This window comes from Acanthochromis polyacanthus, chromosome 5 (genome assembly GCF_021347895.1).
Source record: "Acanthochromis polyacanthus isolate Apoly-LR-REF ecotype Palm Island chromosome 5, KAUST_Apoly_ChrSc, whole genome shotgun sequence".
Taxonomy (NCBI): Eukaryota; Metazoa; Chordata; class Actinopteri; family Pomacentridae; genus Acanthochromis; species Acanthochromis polyacanthus.
Genome location: NC_067117.1, coordinates 5,956,443 through 5,974,077, shown reverse-complemented (window position 1 = coordinate 5,974,077; position 17,635 = coordinate 5,956,443). Strand labels below are relative to the sequence as shown.

The following is a 17,635-nucleotide window of genomic DNA, read 5'->3' as shown; positions in this document are numbered from 1 at the left end:
GGCATGGGCCTGGGATCTTTCTGCATGGAGTTTGCATGTTCTCCCTGTGCATGCGTGGGTTTTCTCCGGGTACTCCGGCTTCCTCCCACAGTCCAAAAACATGCTGAGGTTAATTGGTTACTCTAAATTGTCCGTAGGTGTGAATGTGAGTGTGATTGTGTGTCTGTATATGTAGCCCTGTGACAGACTGGTGACCTGTCCAGGGTGTCCCCTGTCTTCACCCGAGTCAGCTGGAATAGACTCCAGCACCCCCCATGACCCGAGTGAGGATAAAGCGGTGTATAGAGAATGGATGGATGAAGACTCCAATCAACAAACGTTCAATCAGAAGTGGCATCTCTAAATCACTTCCCAGGTTGGGAAACCAGATAAGACTTGGATGGACTAAAGCAACCCTGTCTCCACAATAAAGAGATGGCTGATAGATACTTTAATCATTATTATTGGGGAAATTCAAGGCATTCAGTAGCTCACACGTTACATTTTTTTTTAAAAAATAAGGAAATGAATGTACAAAAGACTGTGCAATTAACATGCAAATGGTACTGGTTGAAGAAATATAGTTGCAAAAATGTAGTATTTACAATAAAACGAGTAGTAAGTAATCTAAGTTAGTATAAACATAGAAATATTGTAAGTCACTTGGGTCCTGGTAGACACAGCTGAGTTGGCCAATATGACGTTTCTATACCACTAAACTTCAGAACATGGTTTTATTTTTAAATAAATGTCATATCTGACATGTATGTAGTAGGAAAAGGTGGCCAGATTGAAAAAAGTCCAATTAAGGAGGCTGGAGAAGTGGTTGGTGGCATGAACCAGACTTTCAATCAGAAGATAAGACCGTCATCCATCCATCCATCCATCCATTCTCTATACAGCGCTTTATCCTCACTAGGGTCATGGGGGGTGCTGGAGCCTATCCCAGCTGACTCGGGTGAAGGCAGGGGACACCCTGGACAGGTCACCAGTCTGTCACAGGGCTACATATACAGACACACAATCACACTCACACCTACGGACAATTTAGAGTAACCAATTAACCTCAGCATGTTTTTGGACTGTGGGAGGAAGCCGGAGTACCCGGAGAAAACCCACGCATGCACAGGGAGAACATGCAAACTCCATGCAGAAAGATCCCAGGCCCAGGCCGGGATTTGAACTGGGGATCTTCTTGCTGCAAGGTGAAAGTGCTAACCAGTACGAGTACTGATTTTCACTCTTTCTCAGCTTCAATATAGGAAAATATCCCACTTTGACATTTTTACATATTAGAAGTTTAGTGAAGGTTCGACACCAACATTTCTTGGTTAAAGTTAAAGAGAAATTCTCAAGATTTGTGTTAAAATGCAACTCCTTTAGTTCATATTTGAAGAATCTCTTCCATTTTCTGGGTTTTTGGGGGCGAGATTGGCACCAAGACACCTATGACTCCCTCCGACCTCCTTACCATGGTGAAAAGTCCATCTAATATATGATTGGTTGGCTGGTTTAACTGAAAATGCAGTTTAGTTGCATAAAAACATAATTTTGTGGCGACTCGATTGTCTAAGACAAAAAAGCATCTCTCAATTGATGGAAAAACGTCATATTTACAGGTAAAACCCAACATTAGTGACAGTAAGAGTCAGGTACATGCAGTAAGACCAACGTCGCTCTATGAACTCCCTAAAAATGGAAGTTTTCCAGTGGGACTTTTGTATTGAACGCCTATCATTAGTCGCTAGTTGCTAAAGGCGATGCTAGCAGGCGGCTTTTAAGTTAGCAAATTTCCACATAGTACTTTTTTGCTGCAATTTAAGCTACAATCAGTTCAGTTTTTGTGATTGGATCAAAAGAAAGAACTGATTATTCTTGTATTTTACATGTTGTAACCTGGTTTCTATCGGTTTAATTCAGCCAAATACAGATCGTTGACTCTATGATGTGAACTCTGCCGGGGTCATTTCATTTCAGAAGATATTCCTTTATGGTTCCCCAGAGAGAAACAAGATTCAAAATAAGAGCTCCTCTTTTTCCCCAGACAGAACTGAGCTAAATATAACATCAGTAGCAGATCCTGACCAATTTCTTTTCCGTCTTACATTCAGCTCCAGAGGAATAATTTATCTTAAAGGGTTTTTCTCCTTCTCCTGCTGCACTGATCTTTATTTGTGTGAAATAATCGGTGCTTCAGATAAGAGTCAGATACAAAAGAGAACTTAAATTGGCCGTTAAATGAGCCCACACAATGTTAGAAACCTCAAGTCGCTTTAAGATCTGCGTAGAAACTTCAATTTCATGTCAACTTGTCACGAATCTCAATAATAGATGCAGGAATCTGTTCTTCACATACCGACTGCGATACATACAGTCTGTTGAGCAGTTGTTGGGTGTTTTTTTTTGATGATTTCAGAGTTCAGCCGCTGACTCTGATGTCTGCTTTTGCCGATTCTATTACCATAGATTGAATATGGAATATGAAATATTGTTTACTGCTGTTCTAAAGTTTCCAGTTGGTCTCCCATCCAAACCAGAACATTTTTTCTCGACCAGTTATCTTCACACTGCTGAAGATAGCGTTATGGTTGCCAAACACAAAGTTTTCATCTTAAAAGACCTGTCTTGTTTGATTGAAAGCAAAAACAAAACAAAAACAAACAAAAAAACACAAGAAAACATCTTAAGTATGTAAGCTAAACATATTAACTATTTTCCATATTGAGGTCTTTTGTTGCCTTAGCCATTTAGCATTTAGCTCGATAGCATATATGGAGCCAACAAGTGCACATCTAAGACTGTTTTTTGAACCGTTATAATCTATTTTACCCCAAACTATAGCATGAATTCCAAAACAAACATCATATTCAGAAAGTCTTAAAACTGCCATCGAAGACCAGGAACGAACTCAGAAAATGTGTATCGTGGTAACAAATCAAGTAAGAATTCTAACATTTTCAATCAGATTTCTACAAAATCAGACGTCTTTTTGTAACTGGAGGTGTCGCCCCCTGCTTGCCGTTGAAAAGAAAGCAGTTTTAAGACACTGAGATTTGTTTATAGTAATCTATCAGGCAATCTTTTATGTATCTGTGATTGTCACAGCTAAATAAAAACAGAGGAAATACTGCTGTTATGCTCAAAACACTTTTTTAGTTTTGTTTTCAGTGCAGATCTGTTTGGAAAGAAGTTTTATTCACATTGCTTTTGATTTTATAGTAAAAAAAAGTCCAACTTTCTACATTATCAGATGGTATTTTATTCTCATTCGTCCATGTTTTGCTCCATAAACTTGGTAAGGATCAAACCAGCAACTGCTTTTCATTTTATTTACAATAGGATCGAATCATTTGACTTTTTAGCTTCTTATTTCTTTTAAAACAGGTCAATAAGAAGATGAATTATCCGAAAAGATGATTATCTGAAGGGTTTAAGAATCCAATCGTCTAAAATGTGCTTGAACTTTTGCACATTCTTGTATATTTTATAGTCAACATAGGTCTTGGTTTCCTTCTGTCTTCTTGTCCAGTTCACCAACATTGACAAACTCTCTTCTCAGATCAGTTTTGGTTTCGGACTCGAAGCTGAAAAAATTTTAAACTCTAAACGTGAACACGCAGCAGTTCGTTCTTCAGCCATAAAAAGATCTAAAAGTTCTACTTTACACCAAGACACAAAAATGACCTTTTTTCTACACTTTTTTTTCTTAACTGAGTGGATTTAGTTAATTAAAACTGTTCCATTTTCTGTCCAAAGTTAATTCTTGTCAAGACAGAATATCCTCAGGGGTTTTATTTTAATTTTAATACAGTAGTTTAATAGAATCTTGTTTTTGACGTTGTGATAAAAACATAAAGCAGCAGAGAGCAGATGTTTAAAGAAAGTTCCGACAGACGTGACCTTTACTGAGGCAAGAGAAATATGGACCTTCACAATAAAACACTCTACTTCCTGTTTAGCACAGCTTACAATCAGATCACATTCTGTCATTCTGAAACTCATCAGTGATGTCTGGAATGGAAATACTCCATAAAATATTATGTGTAGACAAAGAACCGACGGCTCAGATGCTCCTCGGTGTGCATTTTTCACGTAGTTCGCTCCAAACCTGAACAACCGTTTGGTTTTTCTCCAACAAACACAATGAATAGTGTGTGTGCTGCTGCATGTTGTTGTGTTGCAGAGCAAATAGAGACGTTCTGCCCTCCGTGTGATTGCTTCTTTTACCCCGAGGGCATTAAAACATACGCACGCACGCACGCACGCACGCACGCACACGCACGCACACACAAACACACGAACGCACATGCACACACACAGTCAATGTGATTGCAGCTCTCACCCAGAGGACATGAACAAACAATCACAGATTGAATTCAGGGAGTGTTTACCCACCTGGTCTTTTGTGTGTGTGTGTGTGTGTGTGTGTGTGTGTGTGTGTGTTGTGTGTATTGTGTGTGTAGGTCACAGTGTAGATGCAGTGTTCTGTATGCAGCACTCACACTGCAGGAAAAAAGGAGAAACCTGCTGAATTAATTCCACTTTCAGTTAAAAGTTTTTGTTTCTCCTCGAAGCTTTTTCTCGCCCATCGATCGCACAAACCTTCTCGGCAGCACAAAGAGTCAGAGTACAGCTGGAAAATACAATAACACCCACTGTACTTGTAAATTAAATGCACTCGCGCCGCTGCGTTTCATGCATCGGCAGCATGAGCTTCCAAATGCCTCCTTTGGCATTCAGAACAGGAGCAGAAAGTCTCCAGTTTCCTTCATTAATTTGTGGTTTTGTTCTAGGACAGGAATCCTTTATTGTTTCAGATTAGATAAAATCACTACAACAAACTAAACAGTCACATTCTGCAACATCTTTGAGGTTAACCGATAAAGAGTCTGACTCAGTTACAGCCCTAAACAACTAAACTATGTTCTCCAGTGTGTTTTAAAGTGGGAACAGGCTTTTATTGTGAAAAATAAAGTGTAATATGAACTATACTTCATAGTTGGAAAGATGAGAATTAACAATTAAATGGATATTTACGACAATAGTTTGCATGCCATGATGGACGAGAACCCATCGGTTATAAAATTCCCTGCATCCTGGGCTGAGCACATCCCAAGATGACTGTAATTGGTTTACAAGTGTTTTTCCATCCATAGCAGACTGATAATGAGGTGCAGTGAGATCATTCTACCCTGCACCATGTAGATAAGTTCGGTTGTGTGAGATCAGCCGATATAAATGGGGAAAAAATAGTATGTTTTGAAGAAACGGTTGGGACACCATCCCTGCATCCTGGGCTGAGCATCGCCCAAGATGATGGCAACTGGAACTACAAGCCAGAGTGATTTCCCCTGTACTGGAATGATAATAAGGTGCTGTCAGACCATTCGACTCTGCATTGTTGAGACGAGTTGAAACTAATGGGGAAAGAATCGCAATTTTCTGTCCTTGCTTACTTTGAATTTTTACACGCTTCTGTCTGCTACATATTTCAAAAATCCCTGTTTAAATAACTCAAAAAAAGGCAAATTTTGAGAAGACTTGGAACACCCTGCATCCTGGGTTGAACGATGCACAAGATGATTGTGATTGGTTTGTAATTGTTTTTCCTTCCATAGCAGAATGCTAATAAGGTGCAGTCAGACCATTCTACACTACGCTATGCTGATATGTTGGACTAACTGAAATCAGCGCAAAAAAAATAGGGGGAAAATGGCAGTTTTCTTCTTTGTTTACTTTCAGGTAGTTCAGCTTTTTTTTTTTTTTTTTTTACTGAAATAGACATATATTTCTATCATTTATAATATCTTCAAATACAGGAACAAGTCATTTACTGCTTACTGTCACCACTTACCTAAAAAATGTAGTATTTTAGCAAAGTTTCTGCAAACTAATAAGGTATTAGATTGAATATAATAGACTATGCATGCACTGTAGTTCATTATTTTCCTTTCTAAAGCTACAGATCATTTAAAAAGAAGAAATTTCTTCCCAGAAGCACCTCCAAGGACTCACTGACTTTCATTAAATTAACAGCTTAGTCTTGGTTTAACGAAGGTTTTACTTTCAATAATAGTTGATTTCCGTTGCTTATTTGCAGTATTAGTTTCCGTTCCATTCCTTTACAGTAGCAGTATTAGCATTAGCAGTGTTTTCTGGTGGTAATAGTGATAGTACTGCTGTAGAAAAGGTACTTGTTTGTCCTCATTGACTTTCTGTTATACATGTCTGCTTCCTGTGATCATTAACGTCATTATGCTGGATTATTATCAGCCTCATCTCCATCAGCTTTCTGGAGATCCTTCTCCTCGCGTCCTCTGAGGGAAAATTAAAAGAGACGGAGGCTCTGGGGCCGTTTGAAGCCGGAGAATGAGGCCGAGGCTTCGGCTGCTCCTCGCCGTCAGTTTGCTTCTGAATACAAAGCAGCTGCAGGATGGAATTTCTGTTCTCTATTCCGCTCAGATTGAAAGAATAAAACACTGAGAAATGATTCAGGGTTCAGTACAGCCTCGGGCCACTTCACCTCCGAATCACACGAAACCCTGATGGCCGATTAATGGTTCCATGGAGCTCGTCTAGTTCAGAAAGAGACGAAAGCAGCAATGAACAGAGCAGGCTGTGATTCAGCAGATCTGACATAAGAGAAAGACAACGTTTAATTTAGACTCTAACGGGCATAATAGTAGCATTAGCATTAGCATCAGAAGCCCTAGTATTCATGTTAAAAGCTTCCCGTCAGTGTTAAACAATCCAACATGATTTATTAGAGTTCATTCAACTAATTTTCACAGGTTGGTTTCAGTTATTTTAAGAATATTGATTTAATTAAGTTAATCTAAATGATGACTTATCACTGCAAACATGCTTTTTCTTTTTTAAAATAACCTCCATGGAATAGCTTATTTTGTTTGTGCTGAGTCAACATAATTTATTAGAGTTCATTCAACTTAATTTATTTCAGATTGAACCAACTAATTTTATAGTGTTAGAAATTCTATTTGAAGTGTTTTCACGTCATAAAATAGATTTCCTTCAGCTGTAAGGAATTTTGTTGGGCCAACTTAAGGTACTTCTGTTGATTCAACATCATTTTTAAGAGTTGATTCAACTTATTTCCACAAGGTGGATCCAACTAATTCAACTGCATTGATTTAATTAATCCAAATGATAACTTAATCCAACTTAATTTTTATACAGGTTCAGTCAGCTAGTTTTACATTTTTTAAAACTACACTATAAATGCATTTGAGTATTGAGGTATTTTGACATATGAAATAGATTTCATTCAGCGTTAACCAATTTTGTTGGTCCAACTTAAAGTACTTGTGTTGATTCAACATAATTGATTTGGGTTAATTCAACACAGGTTTGCTGAAGCATAATTTAATGAGACTGAGCCATCTAATTGGCCGTACTGCGTCAGTCCAGTCACCAGGATCTTCATGAAGAAGCCCAGCGGCTCCATCGTCACCTACAGGGTGCTCATCAGTAAAATTATACTATATAATAAGTTGAGTACTTAAGTTGACTTATTGATGAAAAGCAGCTTTCAATCACACAGAAATATTTAAGAAGTGCAAAATCTTTTAAACTTAATTCAACTTATTTTTACAGGTTAGATCCAACTTAATTTAATCAGGTTGGTCCAACTACTGTGGTATCAAAAATGTAATTGTTGCTATGAAGTGTCAGTTTGTTTTTGTGTTCATAAGTACACAGTCAGTTATGAAAGTTCCAAATTCTGACCAAGTATCCGATATTTAAAGTACTAGACATGTTTAGTTTTGTATTACTGTGACCTGTGGTTAAAAAAAAATCACTAGTTGACTCCTGGATTATCAGTTTTGTTGTTAATGAGATTAAAGATGGAACTTTTCAGTTATTTTTCCATATTTGAACCACTAATATTCCAGATGGTTAAAGTCCAGTGTTTTGTTGACCCGTCCATCCACCCCGACCTCCTCCCTACACATTTCTGTCTTTAATTTCTTCTCCTCCATAATCAGAGATTATTGATCTACTTGTCCAATATTCCAGATTCTGAATCAATGACATGAGAAATAACAGAGAAAATATCAGGTTTTTATCTTTAATAGTTCCTCAGATATTGTTGTTCAAACAGACTCGGATTTCAATCAAACCCGCTGAAAGTGGTGAAATTTCCTATTTTATCCTGGAAAGTATTTGATAAGTGAAGCTAAAATTTGGCAGGACCCATTTTAAACATGTTTAGTTTATGCTGAAACAGCTTCCAGCCAATCAGAGAAGGTTTTGCAGAAGCTCCCCGCTGGTTTTAATGGAACAAACCTGACATTAGCGCTACTGTTAGCAGCTAGCATCATGTTGCTGCAGCAGGTTTCTCCCTGTAGACCTTCTCTGGCGTCGTGCTCCTTCACGGATGGTTTCCGTCGTCGTCTCCGTGGGAGTTGTCGCGACACAGAGTTCGATTCCTGCGTCATTTCCACGGAGACCTCGCATCCATAACATCGTCCCGTCGACGCGGCCAATCAGCTAATGAGTCGGTGGAGGAATCTGGCTGACTCGCACGTTTATTCAATTTGTCCTCCACACCTCCCCCCGCCAACCGCCATCCCATAATCAGTTCTGCTGTAATCAATTAGCAGGACGAGCAGCAGCAGAGGGAACAGGTGCAGCTAAATGTTAATGAATTCCTTGGCGGCCGTCGTCACAGAAACGCCGGATGAATGTTCAAAGCGCTGGTTGGCCGGACGACTTCCAGAGAGTCGATCTGATGAAACGGCACGAGTCAGAGAGTTACCGGGATTAAATCACAACACAATTCATGTTAAAAAAAAAAGAATCTGAACAGTTAATTAGGATTAATTAATGAAAAGGATTCAGTCAATCTTCTTCTCACTGCTACACCGCTATTAACCAATTAAACCTGAAAAATGGGATTATTTCTGATGATTACAGAGAATATTGATTAAAATCACAGAAATACATGAATTAATTTACATGATGACACATAAAATACCTATGTAGCAATTTATTCTTTATTATTTTACTATTTATTAATATATTATATTAATTTATGTATTTATTTAAATCCATAAAATATTGTTATTTTACAGATATTTGTTGTTATTTTTGTCATTATTTTTCTTTTGTGAAATTACACATAATATCTAATAAAATCACAGAAAATCAAAGCTATTAATTTACATGTTGGCTCATAAAAAATCAGTTTTTCCTAAATATTAATTAATTCTATATTTTCTTATTTTGCTGTTGACTCATTAATTAATTCATTTAATTTATTTATTTACTGTATTTAAATCAGTAAAACAATATTGTTATTAAACAGATATTTCTAATTACTTGAAAGGAAAATGATGATTTCATGGCTATGTTAAATTACAGAAAATATATTGTAAAATCACAGAAAATAAAGTTATTCATTTACATGATGACATAAAATATATATTCAGAAATAGTAATTTATTCATGTTTTATTTTTATGTTACTTACTAGTTATTTTTATGTTTATGTTTATTTAATGTTTTTAAATTGGTAAATATACTATTTTAACAGATATTTACTGTTATTTGAAAGGTGAAAACTGCTGAAAACTTCATAATTTTCTCAATGTTTGACTATAAAATTAAAATAAACACAGTAAAAATGAATTTATTATATTATATTTTTCTTATTTGAAAGAAGAAAAGGACAGAAATCTTGCATAAATAAGAGTTTGTTCTACAATGTTTTGGTGTATTTAAATCAGCTAAAATATCTTTTTTCACAGATATTTGCCTTTTTAAAAGATATTAAATACTGAAAAATAATAAATCACCTTTTAACTGTTTAAGTCTTTACAAATTTTTCCTATTTTTGCTAATTTACAGATAATATCTAATAAAATCTGAGAAAAATACATATAATTTAAATGTTTACCATAAAAATAGGAATAAATCTACATTAAAAAGTAATATTTTTACAACATGTGAGTTTAAAATGAAACTCAATTCAGCGATAAAAGTTGTTATTTTACAGATATTTGCTGTTGTTTTAAAGAAAAATTATTGAGGATTGAACATTTATAAATAACATATTTAACTCTTATTCTACAGACTTTCTTAAATTACAAAAAATATCTCATAAAATCTCAAATAAAAGTATGAATTCACATAGTCTTAAGTCTCTTCTTCAAATCTTTCAAAACATAAATGAAAATGCATTTTAACTGCTTAGAAACGTCATTTTGTGAGACGGCATTACACATTTAAATCGGCCTCATAAATGCGCTTATTTTAAAATCTTAAACTGTATTTTGACATGCTCTGGTGTTTTCAGTCCTCACATCACACATTAAACCACAATAAAAGCTTCTCTTCCTGTTGGATCATAATTTAAAAAGAAACCTTTTTTCTGGCCGGAGAACATCAGTCTGACTGCAGCCCATTTATCAAACACAGACCTGCGATCTAACTGTAATTTATATTTACAGAAAAAATGTAGCGAACCCCCCAAAAAACGTAGCAGGAGAAGTTGCGAGGAGGTTAACTGATGAGACGATGAAGACTTTCCTCACTTTCCTGATTCATTAATCTTCATTCATTAACGCCGAGCCACCTGACATGCAGCGTTAGAGCATCAGGACACACTGGAGACTCTGCAAACATCTGCTGTGTGTGTCAGAGGTGGGCTGTTAACATGCAAATAACGCAATTAAAATTCATGCAACACGCAGCCAGGCGCGCGCACGTACGGGCATGCACTCGTTCAGACGCACAAAGAGCTGCAGCAGGAACACAACAGAAGCCTCGCGAGCGTCTCGGCTGTAAAAAAAAAAAAACAACAACAAACGCAGAAACGCTCAGAAACGATCCACAATTCACGTCATGTCTGAGTCTGACAGCAGGTGGTTCCGGTTTTCCTCTCAGGTGTCGTTTCATAACTTTCTGATTGCAGTTTCAAATTAATTTTTTAAAATCTTAAACTGTTTGTAATTCCAAACCACTAAAGAGCTCCTAAATGCTGCATATCTGGTAGAAACAGGCCCAAAAGTACCACAAAGGCACGTAATCTAAACACAAACCTGCAATAATGAGACAGAATACAGCGAGAAAAACAGCCAAGACTAAATAAAGAGACGTAAAATTACCAAAATGAGATGGAAAATAACTGTGAAGAGTCACAAAATAACCACAAATGACTCAAAATGACCATGAAGATACACAAAGAGACAAGAAACTGATGACAAAAAGACCAAAAAATGACAACAAACAACTCCAGAGCAGTGCAATGACTACAAAAAAACACAGTATGACCATAAAATGAACCAAAATTACAATAAATTTAACACAGAGAGGCAAAATGACCACTATGACACTCAAAGAATATCAATGAGACATGAAATGACCTGAAACAGACAATAATGACAGCAAAGTGTCACAAAACGACCAAAAATTACCACAAAACCACACCAAAGAGACTTAAAATGACCATAAATGGATGCCACATAACTACAAAGAGAAACAAACAATTTCCAAAAGACATAAAATGAACAGAAACAGACCTAAAAGGACCTCAAATTATCCAAAATGACCACAAATAGACCCAAAATTACTATAAACAGACCCAAAATGGTAACAAATAGATCCAAAACGACCACAAACACACCCAAATGACCACAAACAAACACAAAATGGCTACAAACAGATCCAAAATGTCCACAAATGGACCCAAAATGGCCACTAACAGATACAAAATGACCACTAACAGACTGAAAATGACAACAAACAGTACCAAAATGTCCACAAATGAACCAAAAATGAGTACAGACACAAAATGACCACTGATACACCCAAAATGACCACAAACACAGCAACAATGACAGGAAAACGACCCAAAATGACCACAAATGGACACAAAATGACATCAAACAGACACAAAAAGGCCACAAACAGACCCAAAATGTAGACAAATGGACCCAAAATGACATCAAACGGACACAAAATGTCCCCTTCCTATTGCTCTATGACCCTCGTATTGTTTTGCAGACTAATACAGTTTTTCTTCTGCTGTTTTTGTCTTTCAGAGCATCAAGGTTTCCTGGCAACCACCTCCACGTGGAGCTCAGAACGGCCTCATCACCGCTTACAAGATCAAATACAGGAAGACGGGTCGCCGTGGAGACCAGGAGGCCATTGAACCCAACAACTTCTGGTACCTGTTCACAGGTAAGGAGGCGTGTTTGTTCAAATCTGGATGTTAATTTACTTTTACATATTTAAAACCAAGCCAGATTCTTTATCTTGTTCAGGAAATTGAATTCAAGGAATTTTAAAGAAAACACAAATGGATGTTTTCACCGAGACTGACAGGTTTGAATTATGTAAATGTGCAAATATTGACAAAGAGAAGATTAAAATCCTCCAGATATCTGTATGTGGGCAGGTGACACATTGGTCTGTTGTTTTTTTTCCCTTCCATTTGCATTAAACCTCTGCAGATGTGTGTGTGTTTGTAGATGTGTGTGTTCCTGCATCCAAACTGCCACCAGCTATTATTTCAATTTGAGGTTTGCGGGATTTGAATGAAACTGATCTTCCTTTTCATTAGTTTCCACTGATGGCTATCTCTCAGCAGAATTCATTCCCCAGTGGCAGAACGCTGGTTTTTCTGTGTGTGTGTTTGGAATCTGATCTGCCCACTGAGAGCCTGCTGTCAGGAGGAATCACCGCTTCCTGCTGTCTGATGGCAAAACTATAAAAAATACATTTAATGCAGCTTCACTGTAGACAACAAGAACAGCGGGTTAAAGTTTCATTTTATTGCCTTGTTGGTATGTTGTTACTTAAATCCCAGGACTAGAATAACTTAGTCTCAGGTATAGTCCCATTTTATGACCAACAAATCTAGTCGCAGGTCATGAAGAACTAGCCCTAAGTCAAGACAAACAGGTCCCAAGTCTAGTCCCATTGCCAGACCAACAAGTCTAGACCAAAGTCACGTCCAAAAAATGTAGTTCCTGGCTAAAACCAAAAAATCTAGTCCCAAGATGAACTAACAAGGTCCAAGTCAAGCCATGCACGTCTCTGTCAAGACACCAGGTGTCATTTCCATTACAAAACCAACAAATCTAGCCACAGGTCTAGAAGAGCCAGTCCCTGGTCTAGTCCCATTGCCGGACCAACAAATCTAGACAAAAGTCAGGACCAGCAAATGTAGTTCCAGATGGAGACAAGAAAGAAAAGTTGATTCAAAAGACAAGACCAAAGAGTTCAGTCTCAGGCCAAGATCAACAAGTTCCGAGTCGAGACATGCAAGCCTCAGTCAAGACAAGCAGTCCTATTTCCATTTTATTTTATCAAGGCTAAAGCCAACACATGTTTTACTGGATTGAAACTAAGTAGTCTAGTCCCAAAACAAACAAACCATCTATTCACAGGCCATGAAGAACTTGTCCTAAGTCAAGACAAACAAGTCCCTAGAATAATCCCATTGCAGGACCAACAAATCTAAACCAAAATCATGTCCAGCAAATGTAGGTCCTGGTTGAAACCAAGAAGTCTAGACCCAAGATGAACCAACAAGCTCCAAATGAAGACATACGAGTCTCTGTCAAGACACCAGATATCTTTTCTATTTCAAAACCATCAAATCAAGACACGGGTCAAGAAGAACCAGTCCCAGGTCTAGTCCCATTGCCAACCAACAAATCTAGCCCAAAGTCAGGACAAGATAGACAAGTCGATTCAAAAGACAAAAGCAAAGAGTTCAGTCCCAGGCCAAGATCAACCAGTTCCAAGCCAAGACATGCAAGTCTCAGTCAAGACACTCGGTCTAATTTCCATTTCAAAACCAACAAATCAAGACATAAGTCAAGAAAAACCAAGACAAGCAAGTCTCAGTTCTAGTTCAATGGAAACAAGTCTTAAGTCAAGATGAGCAAGCCAACAAGTGTAGTTCCAGGGTGAGACTAAGAAGTGTAGTATCAAGATATAACCAAAGAGATTAGTCCCAGGCCAAGACCAGCAGCCTCCAAGATGAGACAAGTATACATAAAGACAGGCATGTCTCTAGTCTAGTGGATGGGCACCAAGTCTGAAAGTCAAGGTGAGTAAACCTCAGATTTAATCCCAAGACAAGACCTACAACCTCCAATTTAAGAGAAGCAAGTCTCATGTCTATTTCCATGTCAAGACCAACAAATCTAGTCACAGGTCAAGACAAGCAAGTCTCTGGTCTAGTCCCAGGGCCAAACTAATGGGTCTAAGCCCATGATAAAGCCATTAAGTGTAGTCCCAGGCTCAGGTCAAATAGTTTAGTCCTAGGCCAAGATCCACAAGCTCCAAATCAAATTAAGTGTAGTCTGAGGTCAGCAAGTCCTAAGTCAGGACAAGTCAAATCTAGTTTTAGGGTCAGACCAGCAAGTCTAGCCACGATGTCCAGTAAGTTCCAAGTCTCAGTCAAGAGAAGTGTGTCTCAAGTCCAGTTCCAGGTCAATACCAGTGAGCCTCAAAACCTGTCCCCAGTCAAGTTCCAAGTTGAGGAAGTCTTAAATCTAATCCCAAGACAAGACAAACAAGATCCAAGTCTATCAGTGAATCAGCACTTGATTGTTGCAGTTGGAACTCTTATTTTGCTGGCTTTCATTTTAGGACACTGCGTGTTTATGCCACATGACCTGTAGAGCTTACTTCATGTGGTCCTTGTTATTCCTGCTGCTAGCTGGCGTTTCTCTATAAAATATGAGTCATGTTAGCTAGCAAGTCCTGACTGGTGTTTACTTAAAGTGGCAGGAGTTTACAAAAGAGTGACTTTAAACAGTAATTTAAATGATTTCAAGCAAGTTTCTTTTTCGTGAAATCCAGAAAATGTTTATATAAATAAGCAAATCTGCCTGTACGACCTGCAGAAATACTATTGTTTAGCAGCACAGGTATCCGGCACCTGTGTAGTTAACATATGAATAAATAAAGGTAGCTGGATGTCAGGTACAATGATGTTGTCTCTCTTTCTGTTTCCAGGTTTAGAGAAGGGCAGTCAGTACAGTTTCCAGGTGGCAGCCATGACGGTGAATGGAACCGGTCCGGCCAGTGAGTGGTTCACCGCCGAGACTCCAGAAAACGATCTGGACGGTAAAGACTGAGAGAGTGTGATAGCAGTGATCTATACAACAGCATGTAACTGCCTCCACTGTCCCAACACACATAAATATTTAACCAGTTAAAGGCTGAGGAGGGTGTATGGAGGGGAGGTTTGTCTCCAGGGATGGAGGAGGTGTAGGAATAGTGGAGGCAGGAGGGGGAGGTGGAAGAAAGAAGGAAAAATAAAAGAAAGGAACCGTGTGTGGCAGAATGTTGTTCAATTATAAAAAGTACAGTCATTAAACTCACCTTCGGGGTATTTATAAGTAGTGTATAAACATAAAAAATGCTTCATGAGGGCACAGATCAAGAAAGGCAAACTTTCTGTAGTTCCAAAGTAGTGGCAGAAAAAGATCCCACTTAATGACATTTGAATACATTTTCGCTTTGGGTTCCGAGAGGGAAAAGCTACTTTTTCTCCCTCTGCTTTCTTCTGTTATGTAAATGAAACAACACACTGTTGCGACTCAGAAGTGCATATGCTGTTTCACATTCAAATTAGGCTGGTTCATAATGTATATAATGGATGTGAGTGTGCAGCTATTACGTCTTCTGTACGCATTCATATTCCATGTCAAATTTATTTTACAGTAGTTCCTTGTAAATATTGTACATTGACAAGTGTTTAAAATGTCTCTACATCAGCTGCTATAGTGTTTTATAAATTATGAATAAACTGCTGATGTTTTGATATATAGTCAGATGAATTAAACCGCCCTGGTCACATAGTACTTCTCAGCAGAATAATTAGAAAAGCTGACCTCAGGCTGAAGCTCGGCACCAAGATGTTCTGGTCAGAAGGAAACTGTCAAGATAGAAACAACAAACACATCCATGCTAACTGTGTTTTCAGCCCGGGACACAGGGAGAGGCAAATCTGGTTTCAATGGATTATCACTCAATAAAGTGATATGAAATGTCTTCCCCTGAGGACTGAGAGCACTCTAATCTGATCTAATCTGATGCTGACGAATAATAAAAAGTGTCAGGGCTTGTTGTGGCTTAATACACAGCTAACAGGGTTAGCAATTGTTAGCCGCGGAAGCACTAAGTGGCTGCTTCTGTTGACACTAACGTGGTTAGCTTCAAAACTGCTGCTGCTGCTGGAGCACAATAGGAATGAGCAGCTCTTATGTCTATTTATCTCAAGGCATCTCAACATGTCAGCTCCATGTCTGAGTGATGAGTCACATCTAGTCGTATTTCTATAACACAGCACAAATCTGAACTGCACGGTCACATTAATAGAAAAGCAGAAACAACAGTACATTGAGCTGTTTTGAATAATTTGCAGAAGCCAATTCTGGCCCAAAAATATTTTTCTCATTCATCATGCTCTACAATCTGACATCGATTACAAATTGAAATGTCCATAAAATGGTATCTTCTTCTTTGATGTGACGTTTCATTGTTTTTTTGCAGAGAGCCAGGTGCCCGACCAGCCGAGCTCTCTCCATGTCAGGCCACTCCCCAACAGCATCATTATGTCCTGGACTCCACCCCTCAGTCCCAACATCCTGGTCCGAGGCTACATCATTGGTTACGGAGTGGGAAGTCCCTATGCTGAGACGGTCCGGGTGGACAGCAAGCAGAGATACTACTCTATTGAGAACCTAGGTATGAAGTCAGGATGGGGCGGGAAGTGAACTCAGTCAGAGTCTGATAAAATATAAGATACCACTTTCATCCAGGACATGTTTAGCTTAGCTTAGCTGGTTGGAACTGAAGCTGTCCAGAACTGTCTGATTTGTGTTACCATCATCCATCCATTCCATCCATTTTCTTCTGGTTATCTGGGGTTGGGTTGTAAAGGCAGCCTCCCTTTGCACCTCAACCTGGAGGATCTCAAGGTGTCTCCAGGCCAGATGAGATACATAAACCCTCCAACAAGTTCGGGGTGAGTCTCCAGGGAATTCCCCTAGCTAAATGTATCTGAAAACTTTCAAAAGGAAGTCAGGAAATCAGACGTCAGAACCACCTCAGCTAGTTCCTTCTGATGCATGGAACGGCATTTCCATGAGCTCCCTCCGTATATCCAAACTACTGACCTTATCTTTAAGACTAAACCCAGTCATCCTTTGGCTGTTTGTATCCGCAAAGTCATTCTCTTAGTCACTACCCAGAGCTTATGATTATTGGTGGAGGTTAGAACATAGATCAACTTATACATCTTCACCACAGCAGTCCAGTTTTTGTGTAAGAGGCTAATAGTAAACTTACCTAAAGCAGTAGACATGACTCCATCACTAAAATGCAAAACTGCAAAAGGGTTGATCTCTGATGGCTGAAAATTACCAGCTTTTCAGACATAAAAAATACAGGATGAAAACCAGCAATGGCATTAGTAATGTAGGAAAATTATATACCACTTCAAAATTTGGCACAGATTTGACCCTTTACAGCAATTTGGTAAGTCTGAGAAAACACAAAAATTCATTGTAAGGGTGTAGTGTGTAAAAAAAAAAAAAAAAAAAAAAAAAGCCCATTATTATTATTACTGTTAGGGAACTTTTAAATGATTCAATGATTTCAAATAA

General features: G+C 38.2%; 1 protein-coding gene across 1 annotated transcript in view; it reads left to right on the top strand.

Annotated features, from left to right (window-relative positions):
* The window catches only part of dcc (DCC netrin 1 receptor), a 331,558-nt gene that overhangs the window by 213,183 nt on the left and 100,740 nt on the right, over nucleotides 1–17,635 (top strand). Inside the window, 3 exon segments of the mRNA XM_051948843.1 lie at nucleotides 12,044–12,185; nucleotides 14,979–15,089; nucleotides 16,521–16,715. Of these exon segments, the coding sequence (XP_051804803.1) occupies nucleotides 12,044–12,185; nucleotides 14,979–15,089; nucleotides 16,521–16,715 (448 nt within the window).